The 25,089-nt window shown below is 41.7% G+C and overlaps 1 protein-coding gene across 1 annotated transcript in view; it reads right to left on the minus strand.

Annotated features, from left to right (window-relative positions):
- Nucleotides 1-25,089, minus strand: part of CLASP1 (cytoplasmic linker associated protein 1) — a 291,310-nt gene that overhangs the window by 129,673 nt on the left and 136,548 nt on the right. Inside the window, exon 8 of the mRNA XM_062178774.1 lies at nt 23,878-23,945. Coding sequence (XP_062034758.1) covers nt 23,878-23,945 — 68 coding nt within the window. The remainder of the gene's footprint in view (nt 1-23,877; nt 23,946-25,089) is intronic.

Genomic DNA, 25,089 nt, shown 5'->3' on the forward strand with positions numbered 1-25,089 from the left:
GACCCAGACATTATCCATCCAAAGTAAGAGGAGAGAGGAGGAGACTGGAGTCACCGTGAGTCCTCCTCTTCTAGATATCAGTGCTCCTCCTGGATAGAAATAGGCCTTGTCCATCGGGATTCTGCTTGAGCCCATGTACATGCCAGGCACAAAGTTAACTAAAACCAACACATCACGGAGTCTTGTATTCTCTGGCTATGAAGTCTTACCTACTTTCAAGCTTCTCTCCACAGAAACATGATCACTTAAAAAAGCCTACAATGAACTCCATGAAACATAAAGATCCACTATGAAGGGAAAAAACTAGTCTATTTTTGAGATTCTGGAGGTTTCTTCTAACAAATTTCTCAGAGTAAATATTTCAAGACTTTGGGTCAGTTGTACTTTGTCTAGTGATTAATATGTCTGTTCCTTGGTTACAATGCTCATTCAACTCTGAAAAATTCAAATCTAGAGTTTAAAAATAGTCTCAGGGAAGTGTCAGAAAGAAAACCACAGAGGAAACTCTACACAAATTGGAGGAACACAGTGAACCTACGTGGAGGGCGAGGAGGTACACCACTTATGACCCCACCAGCCAAGAGCCTCCACAGAAGCGCTGGAGAACAAGGTGAGACCAGATTGCAACAACCCAAGCCACTGGGGAAAAGGCTGTAGAAAGAGCCTAGAGGAAATCTGGCTTGGAGCCCCATGGGGGATAGTGTACCCGCCAAACTAGAGGAGAAAAAACAAAGGGAAGGCACATATTCTCTCTCCCTAGTCATCCTGCAAAGGCATCCTGTAACAAGCTGACAGAGAGCAGGCGCCATTTTGGACACATATAACAGCTGTGCCAGCTTGTGTTGGCACCCAGCAACCAGCCAAGTGGAGACGCCTGAGTCTAGAAAGGGGAACAGACAGGGGGCTGGGTGCTCATGACTGTGGGAGGCTTGTTTGCCAGGACTGTCAAAACACAGAGGCTGCATGGGAGGACTTAGGGTTTGGCTGCGACATTGGGCAGTCACTGTGGGAGGCGCCACATGACCAGGGCTTCCTGGTTAGCTTGCTGAGGGACATTGTTGGGGAATCTGAATTTACACTGAGGACTACGTGGATACATTGTGTGGTCCTTGGGGTAGAGCAGACAAATAATATACTCCCTGGGGCAAGTGCCCAGGCACTTGTCTCCTTAGAGAAGAGGAGCTCAGCTGAGTCTATGCCAACAGACAAGAAGAAACTTCCCCTCTGATTAAAACAAGCAAACAAACAAACAAAAAAGATTTACCAACCAAACCTGGGTGTGTTACCTCAGACATGCCCTCCACCCTGGAGCACGGAACAGAACTTTCTGGCCACTCCCACCACACGCCTCTAGATATTCCTGAAAGCAGACACTCCACTGATCCACTCAGACATAGTCCAAAAAGAAAAGCTACTGCAGCAGAAAAAGAACAAAGAAAAAACCAACGAGTATCTCCACAAAAGCCGAATAACAAGTATAACCATTCAGGAAACAAGAATAAGGAAGAAACCTGACACCCCCAAAAGAATACAACACTTCAATATTAGATTGTGAAGATGATGAGACTGAAGAAATTCCAGAAATGGAATTCAAAAAATTGATCATATGATTACTCAGAAGTAATCAGAAGCAAATGCACAAACTAATAAAATACATACATGACATGAATGAAAATTTCTCCCATGAAATTGAGATCTTAAAGAGCAATCAAAATGAAATGAAGAATTCAATAGAACAAATAAAAAATACAGCGGAAAGCCTTAACAACAGACTTGGTAAGGCAGAAGAAAGAATATCCAACTTATAAGATAAGGCACATAAAATTATACAGTCACACCAAACACAAGAAGAAGAAATTAGAAAACAAAAAACACTGTTGGGGGTCTCCAGGATACTATCAAGCAACCCAACATACAGGTTCTAGGAGTTACTGAAGGCGTGGAAAGAGAGAAAGGATTAGAAGGCCTTTTTAATGAAACAGTAACAGAAAATTTCCCCAATTTGGAGAAAGAAAGGGGCATCCAAGCGCAGGAAGCACATAGAACCCATAATAGCCGTGACCAGAAAAGATCTTTACCACGACATACTGTAATCAAACTCCACAGTAAAACATAAAGAAAATATTCTAAATTATGTATGAGAGAAATGCCAGATTACTTTCAGAGGATCTCCAATTAGACTCACAGCAGACTTCCCATCAGAAACCCTAAACACTAGGAGAGAATGGCGAGATACAGTCCAGGTTCTAAGAGGAAATAACTGTCAACCCAGAATACTATACCCTGCAAAGTTCTCATTTATGAATGAAGGTGAAATAAAGACCTTCCATGACAAAGAGAAACTGAAAGAATTTGTCACAACCCATCTAGCCCTGCAGAAGACACTTAAGGATGTGCTACACACAGAAACACAAAAACATGGTCATCACTACAGAAGAAGGTAAAGGAAGGAAATCTCCCAGTAAAAGTACAAAGGAAATACAAAGTAAAAAACAGAAGTATTTATGGAAAAATGGCAGGGCAAAGTCATTTTCAATAGTCACCTTGAATGTAAATGGCCTTAACTCTCCAGTTAAAAGACACAAACTGGCTGATGGATTAAAAAACAAAACCCATCTATTTGCTGCCTGCAAGAAACACATCTCACAAACAGAGATGCATGCAGACTGAAAAAGAAACAATGGAAAAAGATATTACATGCCAATAGAAACCAAAAAAGAGCTGTGGTAGTCATCCTAATATCAGACAAAATAAACTTTAACACAAAAACTGTTAAAAGAGACAAAGAAGAAAACTATATAATGATTAAGGAATCGATTCACTAGGAAGATATAACTATTATAAATGCATACTTACCTAATTACAGGGCACCTGGCCATTTAAAAGAAATGTTAAGGGATCTAAAGGGATACATAGAAACCAATACAACAGTAATGGGGAATTTCAATACCCCATTTTCAGCAATGGACAGGTCAAACAGAAAGAAAATCAGCAAGGAAACAGCAGTGTTAACTGACACTATAGACCAAATAGACCTAACAGATATCTACAGAACTTTTCATTATACAGCCACAGAATATATATTTTTCTTACCAGTGCATGGAACCTTCTCTAGGATTGACCACATGCTAGGCCACAAAGTAAGTCTCAGTAAATTCAAAAAACTTGAAATCATAACATGTATCTTATCGGACCACAGTACAATGAAGCTGGAAATCCATTCAGGAATCTCTAGAACATACGCATACATATGGAGATCAAACAACATGTTTCTGAATGAACAGTGGGTCATAGAAGAAGGCAAAAGAGAAATCAAAATATTTCTGGAAACAAATGAAGATGACAATACAACATATCAAAACTTATGGGATACAGCAAAAACAGTGTAAGAAAGAAGTTAATGGCAATTGGTGCCTATATCAAAAAACTGGAAAGGCACAAAATAAATGAGTTTGTCAATGTATCTCAAGGATCTAGAAAAACAACAGCAAACTAAATGTAAAACTAGCAGGAGAAAAGAATTAAAATTAGAGAAGAAATCAACAAAATTGAAACCAAAGAAACAATACAAAAGATCAGCAAAACAAAGAGCTGGTTTTGTGAAAAATTAAACAAAATTGACACACCATTGGCCTAACTAAACAAAAGGAGGAGAGATAAGACCCAAATCAATAAAATTAGAGATGAAAAAGGAAATATAACAATAGACACCACAGAAATAAAAGAATCATTATAAACTACTACAAAGAGCTGTATGCCAACAAATTGGGAAACCTAGAAGAAATGGGTAGATTCCTGGACACATATAACCTACCTAAATTGAGCCATGAAGACATAGAAAACCTAAAAAGATCCATTACCAAGAAGGAAATTGAATCAGTCATAAAAACCCTCCCAACAAAGGAAAGCCTAGGAGCAGAAGTCTTCACTGCTGAATTGTACCAGACATTTAAAGAAGAACTAACTCCAATTCTTCTCTAGTTATTCAAAACAACTTAAAGCCAGGGAATCCTCCCAAATTCTTTCTATGAAGCCAGCATCTCCTTAACTCCTAAACTCGGAAAAGATGCAACAAAGAAAGAGAACTACAGACTAATTTCCCTGATGAACACAGATGCAAAAATCCTCAACAAAAATCTAGCCAATCGAATCCAACAACACATCAGAAGATCATTCCCCTAGACCAAGTGGGATTTATCCCTGGTAGGCAAGGATGGTTCAACATTTGCAAATCAATCAATGTGGTACATCACATTAACAAAATGAGGAACAAAAACCATATGATTATCTCAACAGATGCAAAGAAAGCATTTAATAAAATGCAATACCCTCTCATGATGAAAACTCTAAGCAAATTGGGTATAGAAGGAACATTCCTCAACACAATCAAGGCAATTTATGACAAACCTAAGGCCAGCGTCCTATTGAATGGGTAAAAGTTGGAAGCATTCCCACTGAGATCCTGAACCAGACAAGTATGTCCACTCTTTCCATTGCTATTCAATATAGTCCTCAAATTTTTATCCAGAGCCATTAGGCAATAAAAAGAAATCAAAGGGATTCAAATTGGGAAAGAGGAAGTAAAACTAACCCTGTTTGCCAATGACATGATTCATTTTTTTTGGGGGGGGGGTTTAAAAGTATTCATTAGAATCAAGGACCTCCAGCTGGAGCGGCATGGGAGAGGTGTTCCAAGAGAGGAAAGAACCCCGAAAGGCCCATAGCATTCGGGTTTTTAAGCACAATCTTGGAGACTAAACTGTCAATCAACAAGGTGCAGGTAAACTCAATAAAAGACCTGATTTACAATTCTCCATCCTGGATGACATGATTATATACACAGAGGATACAAAAGACTCCACCAAGAGACTATTGGAACTCATAGAATAGTTTGATAAAGTAGCAGGATATAAAATCAATACACAAGAATCAACAGCCTTTGTAAACACAGACAATGCCACGGCTGAGAAAAATTTTAAGATTAATCCCATTCACAATAGCTACAAAAAAAAAATCAAATACTCTGGAATAAATTTAACCAAGGATGTCAAAGATCTCTTTGATGAGAATTACAAAAGATTAAAAAAAGAAATAGAAGATACCAAAAAAAAAAAAAAAAAAGGAAAAATCTTCCATGTTCATGGATTGGAAGAATCAATATCATCAAAATGTCCACTCTTCTGAAAGCAATTTACAGATTCAATGTGATATCAATTAAAATACCTAAGACATTCTTCCCAGATCTAGAAAAAATGATGCTGAAATTAATATGGAGGCACAGGAGACCTTAAATAGCTAAAGCAATCTTATACAACAAAAACAGAGCCAGAGGCATCACAATACCAGATTTCAAGAGATACTACAAGGCAGTTATAATCAAAACAGCCTGGTACTGGTATAAAAACAGATGGACAGAACAATGGAACAGAACAGAAATGCCAGAAATCAATCCAAGCATCTACAACCAACTTACATTTGACCAAGGTGCTAAAACCAATTCCTGGAGCAAGGACAGTCTCTTCAACAAATGGTGTCAGGAAAACTGGATTTCCACATGCAGAAGTATGAAGCAGGGTGGCCAGTGCTGTGGCGTAGTAGATAAAGCCACCGCCTGCAGTGCCGGCATCCCATATGGGCACTGGTTCGAGTCCCAGCTGTTCTACTTCCTATCCAGCTCTCTGCTGTGGCCTGGGAAAGCAGCAGAAGATGGCCCAGGTCCTTGGGCCCCCGCACCCAGGTGGGAGACCTGGAGGAGGCTCCTGGCTCCGGATCGGCACAGCTCTGGCCATTGCTGCCATCTAGGGAGTGAATCAGCAGATGGAAGACCTCTCTCCCTCTCTCTCTCTCTCTCTCTCTCTCTCTCTCTCTCTCTCTCTGCCTCTCCTTCTCTCTCTGTGTATAACAGTGACTTTCAAATAAAATGAATAAATCTTAAAAAAAAAAAAAAAGAAAGAAAGAAAAAGAAGAAGTATGAAGCAGGACCCCTACCTTACACCTTACACAAAAATCCATTCAAAATGTTTAAGGACCTAAATCTATGACCTGATACCATCAAATTATTAGAGAACATTGGGGAAACCCTGCAAGACATTGGCACAGGCAAAGAGTTTTTTTTGTTGGTTTTTTGGTTTTTTGACAGGCAGAGTTAGACAGTGAGAGAGAGAGACAGAGAGAAAGGTCTTCCTTCCGTTGGTTCACCCCCAAAATGGCCGCTACTATCCGAAGCCAGGAGCCAGGTACTTCTTCCTGCTCTCCCATGCGGGTGCAAGGCCCAAGCACTTGGGCCATCCTCCACTGCCTTCCCGGGCCACAGCAGAGAGCTGGACTGGAAGAGGAGCAACCAGGACAGAATCCAGCACCCCAACCGAGACTAGAACTCGGGGTGCCGGTGCCGCAGGCGGAGGATTAGCCAAATGAGCTGTGCTGCCAGCCGGGCAAAGAATTCTTGTAAAAGACTCCAGAGGCACAGGCAATCAAAGCCAAAATTAACAAACAGGATTACATCAAATTGATTAGCTTCTCTACTGCAAAAGAAACACTCAGGAAAGTGAAACGGCAACCAACAGAATGGGAGAGATTATCTGTAAACTACAACTGATAAAGGATTAATAACCACAATATATATAAAGAGATCAAAAAACTCCACAACAACAAAACAAACAACCCAGTGAAGAAATGGGCAAAGGACTTAAACAGACATTTTCAAAAGAGGAAATGCAAATGGCAAATAGACAAATGAAAAAATGCTCAGGATCACTAGCTGTCATGGAAATGCAAATCAAAACCACAATGTTTCACCTTACCCCAGTTAGAATGGCTTTCATAAAGAAATCAACAAACAATAACTGCTGGTGAGGATGTGGGGGAAAAAAGCACTGTAATCTGTTGTGCTGGGACTGTATACTGGTAAAACAGATACCTGAGAAATCTGAATATAGATGTACTATATGACTCAGCCATCTCACTCCTGGGAATTTACCCAAGGAAAATGAAATCAGCAAATAAAAGTGTTATTGGCACCCCCATGTTTATTGCAGGTCAATTCAAAACAGCTAAGACATGGAATCAATCTAAATGCCCATCAACCGATGACTAGATAAAGAAATTAAGGGATATGTACTCTATGGAATACTACACAGCAGTTAAAAAAAATGAAATCTGGCTATTTGCAACAAAATGGGTGAATCTGGAAAACATCATACTTGGTGAAATAAGTCAGTTCCAAAGTGACAAATACCCTATGTTCTCCCTGATCTGTGACAACTAACAGAGCACCTAAAAGGAAATTTGGAGATCTTTGCAAAGCAATGACTTGAACAGCCCTTGTCTTGACTGTCAAGGAACAGTGTTTTTTTTTGTTTTTTTTTTTTTCCTTAATGGAGAATGGGACTGGGAATGGAAGAGGGAGGAGGAGGTGGAGTGGGACTGGGGGTAGGAGGGCAGGTATAGTGGGAAGAATCACAATATTCCTAAAGTTGTACTTATGAAATTTGTACTCATTAAATACAAGTTTTCATTGGGGGAAAAAAAATTCAGGTCTGAAAAAGTAAACATAATACAGTTGATGGGTTTAATAAGACTCTTTGCTAGAACCTGGGAAAATAACATAAAAAAGCATGCATGCTAACTGCCCATAGGGAACTTCCAGTACAAACCTGTGATAAGGGCAATGAAGGAAGAATAGCATTTGTAATGGGGTTTGGGGTGCAGGGTAGTAGAGACATTTTAGACAGGGCTGTTCAAGGAAGGCCAGATCATGCTGCAGGACCTTAATTGAAGGCACAGTCTCCCCTACAGCGGTGAGGGCTGTAACAGACCAGGAGCTCAAGAGCGGGAGGGGAGAGAGGATGGAGGGTTTGCCATGAGCAGTGAAGCAGAAGGAGGTCTCTGTTTTAGCAGAAGTACGGGTCCTATAGTGGGGTTACTCTTACCCTTCAGAAAAAATGCCATATTCTCTGCCTCATGGGTCTAGCCCAAAAAAAGAAAAAGAAAGAATAACTCCACATGATCCTAGCCTTGGGAGGCAGTATGAGCAGTGGTGAAAAGTGCAGGTTTCAAAAAGCTTCCCAGACGTCAAAAGTTCCGGCAATCATCCTAGTTCTAATGGCTAACTGAACGTCTCTGCACTCAGCTCCCATGGGTAGTATGAGCATGGTTTCATGCACCTTTCATTTGTGTGCACAGGGGATGGCTTTTAAATGTTCAACCCATGCAAGGCCCTGAATTGGCTGCTGGCAACTCAGCTGAACAAAGCGGCACCTGTCCCTATTCTCAGATCCCCGTGCTGACCCCAGCCAGTATGAAAGCCTTGGGAAAGCAAATTCCCAAAGGCTACTCAGGTCTGGGGAAGGCATTCGGAGGTAGCCCTTGCACCATGACCTGGGAACTGAACAGAGGCTAACCTGGGCCAAGAGGAAAGTGAGGGGTAGTCACACGAGAACAACATGGATGAGACTCTGGGGCAACAAAGGGCATGGCACCACGAAGCACAAGCATCGGGGCACTCCTGAATTCCAGCTGTTGACTGCTCACAACAATGACACGGTGATGAATGCCTGGAACTTTTCGGTAACAAGCAGAATAGTGGGGCATGGAGACTGTTACTTATACCTTACAAAACCACTCTAAAGGTGGAGCACAGTCCTTTGTTTGAACCCAGCTCCTGAGTACTTACATTTTTGCTGTTTCAGGGAAGGCAGGGTAGGTTTAAGCATCATTAAGGGCTATGAACAAAGTTTGTATGCTGAAGACTGAAAACTAAAAGTGGCCTTCCAGGAGTCAATGGCAGAAATCCAACACCCTGGAGAATCTCTGAACATCCTATCAACAAGAATCATAGTGACATCAGTGCTTGTTTTACCTCTGAACTTGCCTCGGAAGGGCATTATACTTAGTAAATGTCAGAGCACAGATCCAGAGCACAGATCCCAGATCTGCCCCTTGCACTCTTTCAGAAATGTCTTTTCCATCATCATCATCCCAGTCCTGACCCAATTCTTTTTGACAATCACAACACGGGCACAAAAGCAATTGAGCTAGAAACTTTAGAGCAAATTTAGAAATGGTTTCTTCCCAGAATGTTCTCACTTAAAAATGTTAACAACAAGAACTATTTGCCACTTGTGCAAAATAATCCTCAGAATCATCCATCAGGACTTCAATGGCCTCAATCTCAAGAACCCTCTTAGCTAAAGAGGCAAATCCATGTTTTCTCCGTAAGAAAAAAAAAAAGAGGAAAGATGATTTAAAAGAAACTCCTACCTTCTAAAAAATTCTAATCCTTTACAGCAGTCCCATCTGTACTCCACAATTAAAACTCACTTGAATCAAACCCACATATAGGGACCAGTGCTGTGGAATAGCAAGTTAGGCTGCTGCCTGCAATGCTGGCATCTCATAAAGGCACTGGTTTGAGTTCTGGCTGCTCTACTTCTGATCCAGCTCCCTGATAATACACTTGGGAAAGCAGCTGAAGATGGCCCAGATGCTTGGGCCCATTTGGGAGACCTGGAAGAAGCTCTTGGCTCCTGGTTTCGGCTGGCCCAGCCCTAGATGTTGTGGCCATTTGGGGAGTGAACTAGTGAATGGAAGATATCTCTCTCTCTCTTTCTCCCAGTCTCTCCCTCTCTCTCTGTAACTCTGCCTTTCGAATAAATAAAATAAATCCTTAAAAAAAAAAAAAACAAACAAAACTGTGTGCCCAAGTGTCCAAAACCATAATGCTTTATAATGAACCTGCTGTCAAACCTGCTTGGTTCCCCTTTCATTGTTCACCCAATTCGAAATATAAAACATTGTTCTTCCAAATTAAATTTTTTTTATTTGCTAGGCAGAGAGAGGAAGAGAAACAGAAAGAGAGCACTCTCTTATATGTTGGTTCATTCCCCAGATGCCAGTGTCAACCTAACTGAAAACAATCCAGTCTCCTTTGTGGATGGCAGGGATCCAATCACTTAGTTCATCACCACTGCCTCCCAGGGTCTGCAATGGCAGGTAGCTAGAGTCAGATGCCAGAGCTGGTTGCAAGCCCAGGCCCTCTGATGTGGCGCACAGCTAAACCTGTGTCTTAACAACTGAGCCTAACACCTTCCCTGGAACTGTTCTTGACCTCTCCTTCGCTCTTACTCCCTCCCACTGTCTTCCCCCACTCACTCACCAGGAGTGACTCCGTTCCCTCTCCAGCCCCACCGAAGTTGCCTTTAGGCAGAGCCTCCTCATATCTTAAGCAGATTTTTCTATTACTGAAATTTTCATTTTTTCAAAATATGTGACATTAAAGATATAGAACATTTTTTAAAATAACCCAACATCTAGATAAACCCACTTACCTTGTTTAAAGCACATAACTAATGCATGTGTAAACATGATCAAATAATTCAAATATTACTAGAAGAAAATAAAAAGAATAAAAAGCTTTTTTCCAAACTCCCTTACATCTTTCCTGAGTTACAAGAGCTGTGTAGATGGCACAGAATTCCCATACACCTCACACTCGTTTCCCTAGTTCTAACGTCTTAGATGAGTGCAGTATACCTGTCACAATGAACAAACCAAGCATCTCTATGTCCTGATGAGCTAACACCCACTGTTTGTTCAGCATTCCTCAGTTTCTACCTAGCATCGTTACCCCTTCCAGGACCCCAGCCAGAGTACTGCATTACATGCTGTCATCCTCTTCACTGTTACGGCTTCTCAGACTTCTGAGATGACCTCAACAATTTTGAGGAGTACAGAATATTCTCCAGTTCGAGCTTGCCTGAGGTTTCTGCCACATTCAGACAGTGTTTTGAGAGGACCACAGAGGTACAATGCTCTTCTCATCACATCAACAATATATGTTATCATCATAACCTATCAGTGTTAGTGTTGACCTTGAAACTAAGCTACTATTCCCAATGCCTATCATGAAGACAACTAGACATTATCATGCCCAAGTCTCCCACAGTCTTTCGGTCTCCCTACAGCAGCCAGCTAAAAGTTTCTTTTCATATCAATCTCTTACTAAAATTAACTCAGTGAATTGAGGGAGCAATGCAACCAGCCCCACAGGGTCCCTGAGCATGAGACTCAAGAAGTCATCATGTCTTGAGGGTTTTCCCATGAACCCAATGCCCTGAGTGGGGGGGGGGGGGGGACTACTACATGGCTGACGTGACGGAAGCCCACTTGGGTATCATCAAAATTCCCAAAGAAGATACTATCATTATTCAACCAAAGGAAGGTCACAAGCATTACAGACCAACCAGAGACCTGCCCATGACTGAACATCTACCTCTCAAGCCCAAGTCCAATCCATAGGAATCTTCCCCCTAATGCCTCAGAGAGTAGAGAATTAGGCAACAGCTGCCCAACTCCTTGCTCTGTGCTCTGCAATAAATATATTCCTTCTTTACTATCTAGATATCAGTCATTGGTTTGGTGAGCAAATTAAGATTTTGGGGGTTCTACAACTTCCATCACATAGCTGTGAACCCTGTGGGATGTTTACATGAAGAGAATGCATGGGAGACTGGTCTCTTCTTCATTTACATTTTTCTTCAAGTATTCATTTGTAACACTATGGATTCATATGCATTTACTTTTTTTGTTAGGTTAAAATCCAATACCACTTTATTTTACTGCTAAAATATTCCAGCTTTGGCTACTGGGAGCTCTTCCAACTGACACAACTCCACTGTTGTTTTGAGTACATCTTACTTTCTGGTTCTAGAAGATGCAATAAGCCTATCTTGACTATTCCCTGCTCCAGCCCCATAATCAGCAAGGAGCACTAGCGGGACTGGAGATGAAGACCCGGGTACCGGGGGGACAGTTTCTTTTTAAGAGGTCTTAATACACATCTGGTCCTGTATCTTGTTTTCTTAAGAGATCTACTCATATCTATACAGAAAGACCAACCACATCATTTTATAAATCTCTGTTCAAGCTTTCAACTCTCATTAGGAGATCATCCAAGGCTGCCACAGGGGACTGTGGCCCTTATCACAGAGGACTGTATTTATGTTCCAGGCCCAATGTCCCTCTGCCATGCCACTTACACATACTACCTCACCACATCCTCATGGGATAGGGACAGGAACTCTTTCTTGGTTTTCTTTTTTTGTTTTTTTGTTTTTTGTTGTTGTTGTCGTTTAAAGATGTATTTATTTATTTGAAAGGCAGAGTTACAGAGAGAAAGAGGGAGAGACAGAGAGGGAAAGAGAGAGAGAGAGAGATATTCCTTTCACTAGTTCACTCTCCAAATGGCCACAACAGGCTGAAACCAGGAGACAGGAGCTTCGTCTGGGTCTCTCACATGGGTGTGTGGGCCCAAGCACTTGGGCTATCTTCCACTGCTTTCCCTGGCCATTAGCAGAGAACTAGACCAGAAGGGTAGCTGGGACTCAAACCAGCATCCATATGGGATTCTGGTACTGCAGGCCACGACTTTAACCCACTGAGCCACAGTGCTGGTCCCAGGAACTATTTCTTAATATTTATTTATGTTTATTTGAAAGGCAAAGAAACAGAGAGAGAATATTAAGAACAGCTCCCATCCACTCGTTTACTCCCTAAATGCCTACAACAGGTAAGGCTGGGCCAGACTGAAGTCAAGAGCTGGGAACTCCATCTGGATCTCCCAAAGCCGGTGGCATGGACTCAAGTACTTGAACTATCACCTGCTGCCCCCCAGAGTATGCACTTGCAGAAAGTAGAAGCAGAGGCAAGACTCAAACCAAGGCACTGTGATATAGGATTATGGTGTCTCAAGAGGTCTTAACCACTGCACGATCCATAGTTCGCACATGAGGAAGACAAGGCTGCCTCGGATCACTAAGTGCTCACGCAGGAGCAGAACTCAAACCCAGTCCAAGGGATGCCAAGGTCCACAGAGCCATGTATTCCAGCCCCAAAGCCAAGAGTCCATTTACAATCCAGTTACCTAGCGCAGCAGTCCCAAAAGCATGGAGACATTCTGAGGGATGATTTATACCAGTCTGCTCCAAAGTAAGGGAAAGCTGACAGATCTCTCATGGAGTTCAATTTATTTCACTTAAAAGATTATCTTTTATTTTGAAACTACATCTTTCTTTTTTTTTTAATTAGTGTCAATGCCCACTATTTTATTGAAGGACAGAAGGGATAAGTTGAGTTTATGATTTTATTGTTTTTGTATTCGGAAACACCTCTATCAGTCTCTACCCAATTTAATTTGACTCTAAAAACTAATTGGCCTACAATAACAATATCTGCATCTCAGCATGTCCATCTTCCGTGCACAAGCTCTGCAAACTGCTTTAAAAGACAAACTCATCAGGGGCCTGGTGTTGTGGTGCAGCAGGTAAAGCTGCTGCCTGCAATGCCAGCATCCCATATGGGTGCCAACTCAATTCCCAGCTCTTCTACCAATCCAGCTCCCTGCTAATGTTCCTGGGAAAGCAGCAGAAGATGGCCCAAGTTCTTGGACCCAGGCACCCACATGGGAGACCCAGATGAAGCTCCTGGCTCCTGGCTTTGGTCTGGCCCAGCTCTGGCTGTTGCGGACATTTGGGGGTGTTGAACCAGCAGACGGAAGATCTCTCTGTCTCTCCCTCTCTCTGTAACTATGCCTTTTTTCAATTAAATAAATAAATCTTTACAAAGTAAAAAAAATAAATAAATAAAAACAAACTCATTCATTTGTATTATAATCTCCTTACCCAGAATTGTTCTCTCTCTCTCCTAGGCAAATCACTGATAAAGAGCACCACACTTTAAAGCATTACTGCCCATGCCCGTTTTAGTGATATGCTTTATTTCCTAATTATGCCCTACAGTAACTGCTGAAAATGGCACAAATCTAGAGCCAAAGACTCACCACAGCAGGAAGCTCCTAGCTGGCTTGCTAGGTAGGAGGAGCCTAGGGCTGAGATAAGACCATGGCTGTCTTCCCAGTCCTGCCATTAACCCAATTACAGAAAACCTGAAACCTTAGGTATCTGATTAAAAGCTGCCCTGGGGTAGACCTTACACTGCAATGGGTTATGACACCACTCACATCCCATATCAGAGTACGGTTCAAGTCCTAGCTACTCTGTGCTTCCAATTCTGCCTCCTGCTAATGCACCCGGGAGGCAGCAGATAATGGCCCAAGTATCTGGGTTTCTGCCACACATGTGAGAGACCTGGCTAGAGGTCTCCGGACTCTGGCCTGACCAATTCTGGCTAGGGTGGAATTTGGGGAGTCAGCGCAGATGGAAGCTCTCTATTTCTCTCTGCTTTTTATTTTTATTTTTTATTTGACAGGCAGAGTTAGACAGTGAGAGAGAGAGAGAGACAGAGAGAAAGGTCTTCCTTCCATTGGTTCATGCCTCAAATGGCCACTACGGCCAACACGCTGCACCAATCCGAAGCCAGGAGGCAGGTGCTTCCTCCTGGTCTCCCATGCAGGTGCAGGGGCCCAAGCACCTGGGCCATCCTCCACTGCCTTCCCAGGCCACAGCAGAGAGCTGGACTGGAAGAGGAGCAAGCGGGACTAGAACCTGGCACCCATATGGGATGCCAGCGCCAGAGGCAGAGGATTAATCAAGTGAGCCACGGCGCCGGGCGGGTGCCGGCCCCTCTCTGATTTTTAAATCAATCTGAAAAACAAAAACTCCTGCCCTGCCTGCTCCTCCCAGGACTACTGTGGGGATCACAAAACAAAAACAACAAACATGCAGGAAAATGTCCTGAAAATACTAAAATATTGTACATATAATGGGAGAATTGCTGGTACTATATTTTGCAGACTCTTAATGGTTCCTTGATGAGTTGTGAGTTGACAGATGGTGATTCAAACATGCCACCGCTCGCTACAAGCAACAGTGCTTAACCATTCTTTCCTACCACTGCCGTTACTTGGGGTGAAAGTTACCAAGACTTCTAAGCCTGCACTTCAGTAACAGTGACAAAGGAGAAAGGCAATGTGAAAGCAAATACTAAGCCAAAGAACAGACGTTATGTTAATCTCAGATCCATGAAGCTTTCTCCATGGCTCTTAATGTAAAACAACTATTATTTTGCCTTGTATAAGAAAACAAACCAAAATACAACTTCAGAAAAATGCTACCTGTAAGTAATACACTATCAAATCCCCTAGTGAGAGGTCACTTCAGACATGAATTATTTAATTCTCCCGCCCAGGGATTGATTTTCTACAGCAGCCTCACTGAAAACAGAATACTACAATGACGTATGAAATAAAAAGTAGTACTATCACTATATATTACATTCTTAATCCAAAAACATAAGCAGCATTGTGGCATCTTCCAATATGACCATTCAGCCAAACTTAAGCAAATTTGGTTTACTCAGACAGGTAATATACATGTTAATTACAAAATAAACACAAGACAGAAAGCCGGAAATGCATGCACATTTCCCTGTAGCAGGAGACATACTTCAAGTTGTTGGATTTGGGATTTTTTAAATAATTTGTTATTGTGCACAATTTTAATCTAAGTAATACCTGTTTCAGTCAAAGGATTTGGAAGTATACCTCAAGACATTGAATTAAAAGTCTGCCAAGAAAACCATTCACTTGGGGAGTAAGAAAGTGATTCAGGTTGCTCCCTTCTCACCAGCTACACTCTGCCTGCAAAGCACACCTGGCTCACTTGCATGGCATCTTCCAAAGTCTCCTGGATGCCTCCACAACACAGAGAAGCCTCCCCGGAGAGACTGCAGGTGAAATAGTAAGACTTTCTGGGAACAACACTTCTTTTGCAGTGTTTCCTCTCTATTTTTGCATTTTAAAAATGCAAATCTTTAAAAGGGAAGAAAAAATTTAAAACACAGTCCTCAAAACAGATGCAGCATCCTCATACTGCTGTAATTTCTATGTGCTTTTCCTCTCTGCACTGTGGAGAAACTCAGAAATTTCTAGCCAGAATATCTATTTCAAGAAAGCTTAGATTTACTAGCAAACGCCTTGTAACTGCAAAATGCTGTAGATTTATTTTCATAACCTACACATTGTGGGCATAAGTCAGTAAAGAAAAATTAAAAGCACATGAACTAAACGGAGGCTGATAAAAAGGCAGCCAACCTCAGCCTTCTGTGCTTCCTTCTCTCCTGGTCCTCCAAGGCTGCTAACATAACTATATCTGTATGTTTCACAAATTTTCCTCTGCCTAAATGCAAATTATCTTCACAGCAATTATTTCCCCAAGTTTCATCCAGGACTGTTATTAAAGCAATTAAAAAATATTTAAGGTCTTATTTCCTAGTCAAGCAGCAGTAATTACAAGCACTTTTCATAATATAGCCTACCTTTTCCAGTAGTCATGACTGTCAGTGATCTTGGTACCAAATAAGAACACTGCTGTGAAAGCTATACCTACTCACAGCAACTTAAGTATCAGCAAACTCTCCACCCACAGACTTCAGCATGAGCCAGCACCAATGACAACTGCCACCCTATTCCAAAATAAAAGCCTACATTAAAAAAAAAAAGAAAGAAAAGAAAAAGAAAAAAAACAAAAAAAAACCACTGATTTTTGAAAAGGGAGCTGGGGAGGGGTATGTGTGAGTCCTCATGTTACTCATGTAAGAAAGCCTTCTTCAAAGCTGGTACTAAAAAAAAATTTTTTTTAACCATCTACCTGATTATTTCTCCTTTAAGAAACATGGACTATTACTCACACAAATCTTAAATTAGAAAAATAACTAGAAGCAATCTACAGAGGCTAAAATAAGCTGTCCACTGCAGCTTATTCTACCTAAGCTGGTATCAGAAAGCATTTCTTCCAGGTGGTTTCTTTTAGGTAGTTATCTCCTCAACCTGGCTCAACACGCTTGCAGCCTTGGAACACATTATCCATGCACGCGTGACTACAGAAACATTTCCCTCAAACAGTGAATCACAATCCCAACCTTGTAATCTGCAGTCTAACAAACAAGCCAGAGGATGGGGTGGCAACCATCAAAGGCACCTGATCCACTTATTCACAATCACTACTTCTAAAGGCTACCCACAGATAATAACGGTGTGGCTTCTTCATAAAGAAAAGATAATTGACTTGCCTTTAAATGAGGGCTTTGTCCTAGCTACAATAGGCAGTAATTCAGATCTTACCTAACATGATCCATCATTAGCCTACTTGTTTTCAAACTTGTACAGGTATTTCTTGCTTACAACAAAATACAAATGATATCTGTAATACTTTTCAACTTATAAACCTTTGTTATTATCAAAATATTAGGTAGGATTAGTTTGGCAGCAAAACGATACCCTAGAATACATCTGTGTATAAGTGCCAGTAATTTTATGATTGTTACCTAGTTTATAGTTTTATCAGCAAATATTTTGTCTTTTTCTGTAGCTACAGATCATAGAATTTTCATGGATTCAACCAACATGACATTTTCTGTCACATTAGCTTACTTAAGAAACTCAAAGTCATGTGTATTTTATAACCAAATTAATGTCCACAGGCCTCACTTCAATCAGATCCAATTAAAGATCATTAAGCAGATGCAGATAAAGGATACTGACTAGTCCATAATTATCGGCTCTTTCATTCTGAAAATCCAATTCTCTCCTGAGCATAAGCACATCTGCATGATTAAAAAACTTACATAGAAATTAATTTGCTTTCTGAAGTTCACAGAAGGAAAAACCATAATTTTTGTTTCAAGGGATTTGTTAATTACACAGAGAAATAAAAACAGACATCTATAAGGAACATATTTTTAACTCCCATATTTTTGTGATTCAAAGCTAAAAGCCCTTTTGGTAACCTAGCAACAAGAAGACATCATACAAAGATGAAGCTCCCAGTTCCAGACAGAAAGCCCATTTCACATTACTACTCAGTTGCTTTCTCACTGCTACTTTGGTCTCAATTCTGTTACCTTTTAAAAAATCAAGCCCTAAAAGGTTTAATTTAACTACAATCAATTAAACATCACAGAAGAACATAACTTTTTTTTTTTTTTTTTTTTGACAGGCAGAGTGGATATTGAGAGAGAGACAGAGAGAAAGGTCTTCCTTTTTGCCGTTGGTTCACCCTCCAATGGCCGCTGCAGCCGGCACATCGTGCTGATCTGAAGCCAGGAGCCAGGTACTTCTGGTCTCCCATGCGGGTGCAGGGCCCAAGCACTTGGGCCATCCTCCACTGCCTTCCCGGGCCATAGCAGAGAGCTGGCCTGGAAGAGGGGCAACAGGGATAGAATCCGGCACCCCAACCAGGACTAGAACCCGGTGTGCCGGCGCCACAAGGCGGAGGATTAGCCTGTTAAGCCACGGCGCCAGCCAGAAGAACATAACCTTCAATAGGTCAAGAAATACCAGCAGATAAAGCTGCTCTTCTATTAATAGTTTCTTCCAACTGACTGCAAATCTAGAGATTAATTTCTTAAAGCATTATTGCTCTTAAGTAACAGTAAAAAATAGATAAATTGGACTTTGTCAAAATTTAGAACTTTAATATACCAAAAGACACTATGAAGAGACAACTCACAGAATGGGGAAAAAAAAAAAAAAACTTGTAAATCATCTTGCTGCTAAGAGACTTACATCCAGAAAATATAAAGAATTCTTATAGCTCAAAAACAAAAAGATAAACAATCCAGTTAAAAATGGGAATAGAGGCACAGGCATTTGGCCTAGTGCCTAAGCCCCTGGTTAGGATACCTGTTCCCCATATTGAATACTGGGTTCACGACCCAGCTCCAGAATCCAGTTTCCTGTTAATGCAGACTCTGAGGTAGCAGTGATGGCTCAGGTTGGTTCCTGCCAACCCCGTTCCTGGATTGTGATCCCAGTTCTCTGCTTTGGCCTGACCCAGCCTGGGCCATCTCCTGAATTTGGGGAGTGAACCAGCAAATGAGAGCTCTGTCTCCCTCTGTGTCTGCTTCTAAAACAATAATCAAAAAGTAATGAACATTATAAATGAAAATAGAGGAGCCAGCACTGTGGTGTAGCGGGTAAAGCTGCTGCCTGCAGTGCTGGCATCTCATATGGGTGCCAGTTCATGTCCCAGCTGCTTCACTTCTGATCCAGCTCTCTGCTGTGACCTGGGAAAGCAGTAGAAGATGGCCCAAGTGCTTGGGCCCCTGCACCTACATGAGAGACCTGAAAGAAGCTCCTGGCTTCAGATCAGTGCATCTCTGGCCATTGTGGCCATCTCGGGAGTGACCCAGCAGATGAAAGACCTCTCTCTCTCTCTCTCTCTCTCTCTGCCTCTCCCTCTCTCTCTATGTAACTATGACTTTCAAGTGAATAAATAAATCTTTAAAAAAAATGAAAATAAAAGCTTTTTCAAGGAAGATCTATAAATGGCAATAAGCATAGGAAAATATGCTCAATATCTTTAGTGGTTAGGGATATGGAATTCAAACCCACAGTGAGAGATCACTTTGTATAATCAAAACATGGAACATTTTAAGCATTGCCAGAATGTAGACTATGGAAATTGTTGTCTGGAATAAAACATGGTGTGGCCACTGTGGAAAAGCTGGGTGGATCCTCAGTTAAAACAGAATTGCTGCTGCAGGCAGTCCCACTCCTAGGGATATATTCAAAAGAACTAAAAACAAGTGTTTAAACAACATGTGAACATGAGTGCGCAAAGCTGAACTATTCACAGTAGACAAAAGTGGAGAGGATCCAAATATCCAACAATGAACAGTTACACAGTACGTGTGAAAACATGGGAAAGGTGACTGTGGTATGTGAATTCTATGTTAATAAAGAATCTTTTCTAAAAAGAGCAGTATTGTCAATTTAAAGAAAATATACATTAAGTTTTAAAACATAAACCCCCAAATAATCTGAAACTAAAAAACTTGGAAGCATGACAGTTATTTACAAACGATGATCTTATCACCGACCACATCCCAGCAATGTGCTATGTGTGTTAGATGCAACCTCATTCGTCCCACATGTCTCTGTGCAGAGCATTCACATCATTTTACATTTGAGCAAACTGTGGCCACAACAGTAAAGTCAATTGCCTAGTCAGCAGTACAGGTTGCTAAATTTTCATAAATGGGAATTTGACAGGCACAGATCATTTAAAACTACTTTTTGGGTCCACCTAGGAAGCACCTCCACACATGCGGAGTGCTAATCTACTGTGGCAGCCTTTAGTGACCAGGGTCTCTGCCCTGCAAATGACTTCCATGCTGTCATCTACTCTTCTCCTGGCTTTGTTTCGCTCCTCCTCAGCTCCAACTCAACATTACACTACAGAATCAAGCTGCTCAATAAGAAAAGTAGAGCAGATCCAGTCACCTCAGACACAAGCTGTTCATACAAGCCCTCAAGAGTCCCAAGACACAAACAAAGACCAATGCCTGACAAGTGAACCAATCAGAGCACAATCACTAATAACAGAGGCCACACTGCGAGGTGTCCAGGTCCCAGAATGAGCAAAACCTTGTACACAGCCCCCTGTACAGGCCAGTGGAGGAGACACCTTGACAATACTCCAACGGCTGCCAGCAGTAAAGGGGTCCAAGCATGATGAAGAATACCAAGGAGGGAAGCAAGGATGGGTGGGCCTTAACAGGAGGTTCTAACACTGGCAGGTCAGGGAAAGCTCTTCAGGAGTGGCAACACAGAGCTAGCCAGACTTCAAAAGGGTGTGCAGTAGTTGGCTAAGGAAAGAAAGACAGGAAAAAAAAAAAGGCCGGCGCCATGGCTTAACAGACTAATCCTCTGCCTTGCGGCACTGGCACACCAGGTTCTAGTCCCGGTTGGGGCGCCGGATTCTATCCGGGTTGCCTCTCTTCCAGGCCAGCTCTCTGCTATGGCCTGGGAAGGCAGTGGAGGATGGCCCAAGTCCTTGGGCCCTGCACCCCCATGGGAGACCAGGAGAAGCACCTGGCTCCTGGCTTCGGGTCAGCACGATGCGCCGGCCGCAGCGGCCATTGGCCAGCGGCAAAAAGGAAGACCTTTCTCTCTGTCTCTCTCTCTCACTATCCATTCTGCCTGTCCAAAAAAAAGAAAAAAGAAAAGAAAGACAGAAATCAAGATCTTACAGAGAAAAGGAAATACAGAGATGACTATGGTCAGCCTTGGGGACGGCGACAGGCAGGGGAAGGCCTGCACAGAGCTGGGGCCCAGGAGATACTGGTATGAATTTCATGCTTATCTTGAGAGCAATGAACGGAAATACTAAAAGAACTGAAAAATAAATATAAAAGTGTACAGGGAGGTAGGAGTGGATTCCAGCTAGAATGTGAAGACATGAAAGGACCTTAGTCAAAACCCTTTTGTGGAACTGAGGCCCTCCCCCTAACTCTCATTAAGGTAATGATGCTCACCTTTGTTCCATTCTCTTGGAAAACAAATGAGAGTTATGAACTGTCACTGCTTCCCCCTGTTATCAAAAGATGACACAAGCAATCACGTGGACCTTTTCAGGTTACTATTTCTGAAATTCCTAATTACAGCTGCTCATTTTCTAAACTCAATGCTTGTCATGCCTTGTGCAGATGCAAACCAGGTGACAAATGACAACTGATCATTGCCATCATGGCCCACCACTGTTGAGGTGAAACACAACTGGCTGAGTACTGGTAGCTGTCAAGGCTGAGTGGAAGTTCATTATCCTGTTCAATCCACTTCAAATAAGGATATTAAAAAGGAGGTGTGTCAGTGTGGATGGGAGGAAAGTTATGGTGGGAAGAATCATTACACACCCAAAGTTGTACTTAGGAAATGCATGAAGATTGCATTCCCTAAATAAAAGGTTTCTTTGGGGAGGGGAGGGAAGAGCTGCGTCAGAAGACCTCACTGTTCTGAAGCCGTTCCCAGGTTTAAAAGCTAAAAGTTTAGCTTCCATGGGCAGCAGCTCAACCTGCTCAGACTTGAGAAAAATGAAAATCTCAACACTGGAAAGACAGTGTAGGAAATATTTAAATGCTATTTAAGGGGTGGGCATTTGGTCTAGTGATTAAGCCACATGCTGGGACACCTGCATCCCACCACCAGAATGTCTGGATTCAAGTTTCAGCTCTGCTCCCAATGCCAGCTTCCTGCTAATGCACGCCCTGTGAGGCAGCAGAGATAACTCCAGTAGCTGGGTTCCTGCTACCCATGGGAGATCTGCACTGCATTTGCAGCTTTGCCCTGGCCCAGCCTCAGCCACTGCAGGCATCTGGAGAGTGAAGAGTCACTGGTATAAAGTTCAGAAGAGTTCAAATAATGATTAGACCAAGAGTTGTTGAACAACAACAACAACAAAAATGTGTATTTATATTACTTTCTGTCCTTTAAACAAATATTTTGGCTGTAATAATTAAAATTATGATACTTCATATATGAGGGCTCTTCAAGAAGTTAATGGAAAATACATATAAAACCATGCATGGATTCGAACATTTTTATACCACCTTTTAAGTCCATTTTTCATAAATTTTTTGCAATTCCCTCATGTACAATAAAGAGCTGAAAGTATAAGAAATGCTAAGTTAAGCCTTCCTTCCCAATTACTCTTGTTAACACAGATGCCTAAAGAACCGGTTTCTTACTCAGCCATATCCTAGGTGTGAATACGCGTGCATGCAAGAAATCTGGGTGCCAGTATATACACTTCAGTAAAATGTTCTTGTGATGCACCCAATGCCACCCAACTTTTATATGGCATATGTACATGACATCTCCCTATGTGTTCTGTCATGTTAAAAATCCATGGTGGGCCCCCAACATGGATGTGACTTTCTCCCCACTCTAATGAGAGTCCATTTCATAGTTACAACAAAAGCAATGAAGTACAAACTCATTTTTCACACTGCTTCTACTTCCTGGTCCATTACTTTCTCAGTGTCAACAATTTTTAAACTGAGAAACACACATACTACACAAATACACACAAAAGAAAGACATGTGTCCAGAACTGTCTGAGTAGCCCTGCTCACGGACACCCATCAACCCACTCACCACTACTGCATAACTCAGGCACCAGAGTTCTGGTCCTTGCTCTCTATCGATAATACATTTTTGAAAGTATATATAAAAGTATACACTGACAAATGGGACAAAACAGAGAAAAACTGTGGATACAGGAAAGAGACTAAGAAAATATGGAAAAATGATTTTTGTTGATAATAGCTGAACTTCAGTAAAAATTACCCTTTTTTTCTATTAATATTGTTATGGTTTTACAATCATTAAAAAAGAAACAGGGGCAGTGCTGTGGCATGGAAGATTAAGCTGCTGCTTGTAGTACTGGCATCCTATACGGGCACTGGCTCAAGTCCCAGCTGTTCCACTTCCAATCCAGCTCCCTGCTAATGCATCTGGGAAAGCAGCAGAAGAGGATCCAAGTATTTGGGCCTTTGTTACTCACATAGGAGACATGGAAAAAGCTCCTGGCTTTGGTTTGACCAAGCCCCGAGCTATGTGGCCATTTGAGGAGTGAATGGGCAGGTCCTGCAGGGCTCAGCAGGCCACGTGAGCCACTGAACCGCAGCCTGGGTGTGATGAGAAGCTTTAGAGGATTTGAAGCAGGGGATTAACATCACACGTACATTCTAAAAGGATTAGTCTGGTTGCTATGTGAAAACGGGCTCTGTGGGAGTAGGACTAAAAGCAAGGATACTGATTAGGATGCTTCCATGGGAGCCCAGGTAAAACTATGACAGCTTGTATCTGGAAGATGGTCACAGAAATGGTGAGAATTATCGGATTCAGGATGCATTTTTAAAAGTAAAGCCAAAAGGATTAACTAGTGAATCCAACACAGGCTCTAAAAAAAAGTCAACGATGACTCCACAGTTTCTGATCTGGGAAAGTGGACGAATAGAGGCTAGGATTTAACACTAGAAATCCTTATGAAAACATGTAATTCAGCTGTTCAGAAAAAGCATCAGCATTACTGATAGGAAACTGAAAAAGCAGAAACAGAGATTGCTTTTTCCACTCACCATTAGCAGATTGTATCATGTTTCCAGATTTTTGAACCTCATCAAATTTTGTAAAAATTACATTCAACCTGTATGAAAACAAAAACATAAACTATTAACCATCACTGTTTAGTCAATTGTATTAAAACACTAATGTGAGACTGAATCCTCACCCCCTCCAACAAATCAATGATACAAATCTACCTATTGGCAAAATACTAACTATATCAATAACATTAGCAATAACCAACAATCGAGCACTTGTTATAAGTGCTGTCTGAAAGATCTCACATCCTCACAATAACCTCATGAAAGATGATCATCCCCACTGTACAGATAAGGAAATCAAGACCCATCCCTCGGTTGCCCCTCTTCCAGGCCAGCTCTCTGCTGTGGCCAGGGAGTGCAGTGGAGGATGGCCCAAGTGTTTGGGCTCTGCACCCCATGGGAGACCAGGATAAGCACCTGGCTCCTGCCATCGGAACAGCGCGGTGCGCCGGCCGCAGCGTGCTACCGCGGCGGCCATTGGAGGGTGAACCAACGGCAAAAGGAAGACCTTTCTCTCTGTCTCTCTCTCTCTCACTGTCCACTCTGCCTGTCAAAAATAAAAATAAATAAATAAATAAATAAAAAATAAAAGACCCATCCCTTACACAGGGCAACAGTGACTGGGGTGGAAATTCCAATCCTGAAGTTGGCATCCAGTGTCCTTGCAATCAAGTATTTTCTTAAATGCGACTTCTCTGCTCAACATGTATAATTATGAAAGCATCTATTTTTCCTATGTCTTTCTAAACACACACGGTGGGATGCTTAGAACAAAGCTTTTTTAAATGCTTTAATATCACACTACACAGGCTTCTCTCCAACTTAGGCTTAATTCCAAAATGCTATAAATAATTTCTCTAGTAACAAATGTTGTGACTGGATAATCTTCAGCTTTAAAAAGTCTGCCTGACATTCATTTTCTGTTAGTAGACTATTTTTGACTTGGCATTTAAATTGCAGCAAAACTCCTTAACCAGTCAAAATACTCCATCCTAACAACATCAAAAATAAGAAGAAAAAGAGGGGGTGGACATAATCTTAAACCTCCTACAAAAAGTTAAGATCAAAGAGTTTTTGCCAATCAAAACACAGGTTTATTGGAGTTAAGTGCAAAAGTTGAGACAAAAGCAAGGTACTTTTGCATTCAAACTAATGCCACTTACTTCTGGGACCAGGCTGGTAATT

Source organism: Lepus europaeus, chromosome 1 (assembly GCF_033115175.1).
Source record: "Lepus europaeus isolate LE1 chromosome 1, mLepTim1.pri, whole genome shotgun sequence".
NCBI classification, from domain to species: Eukaryota; Metazoa; Chordata; class Mammalia; order Lagomorpha; family Leporidae; genus Lepus; species Lepus europaeus.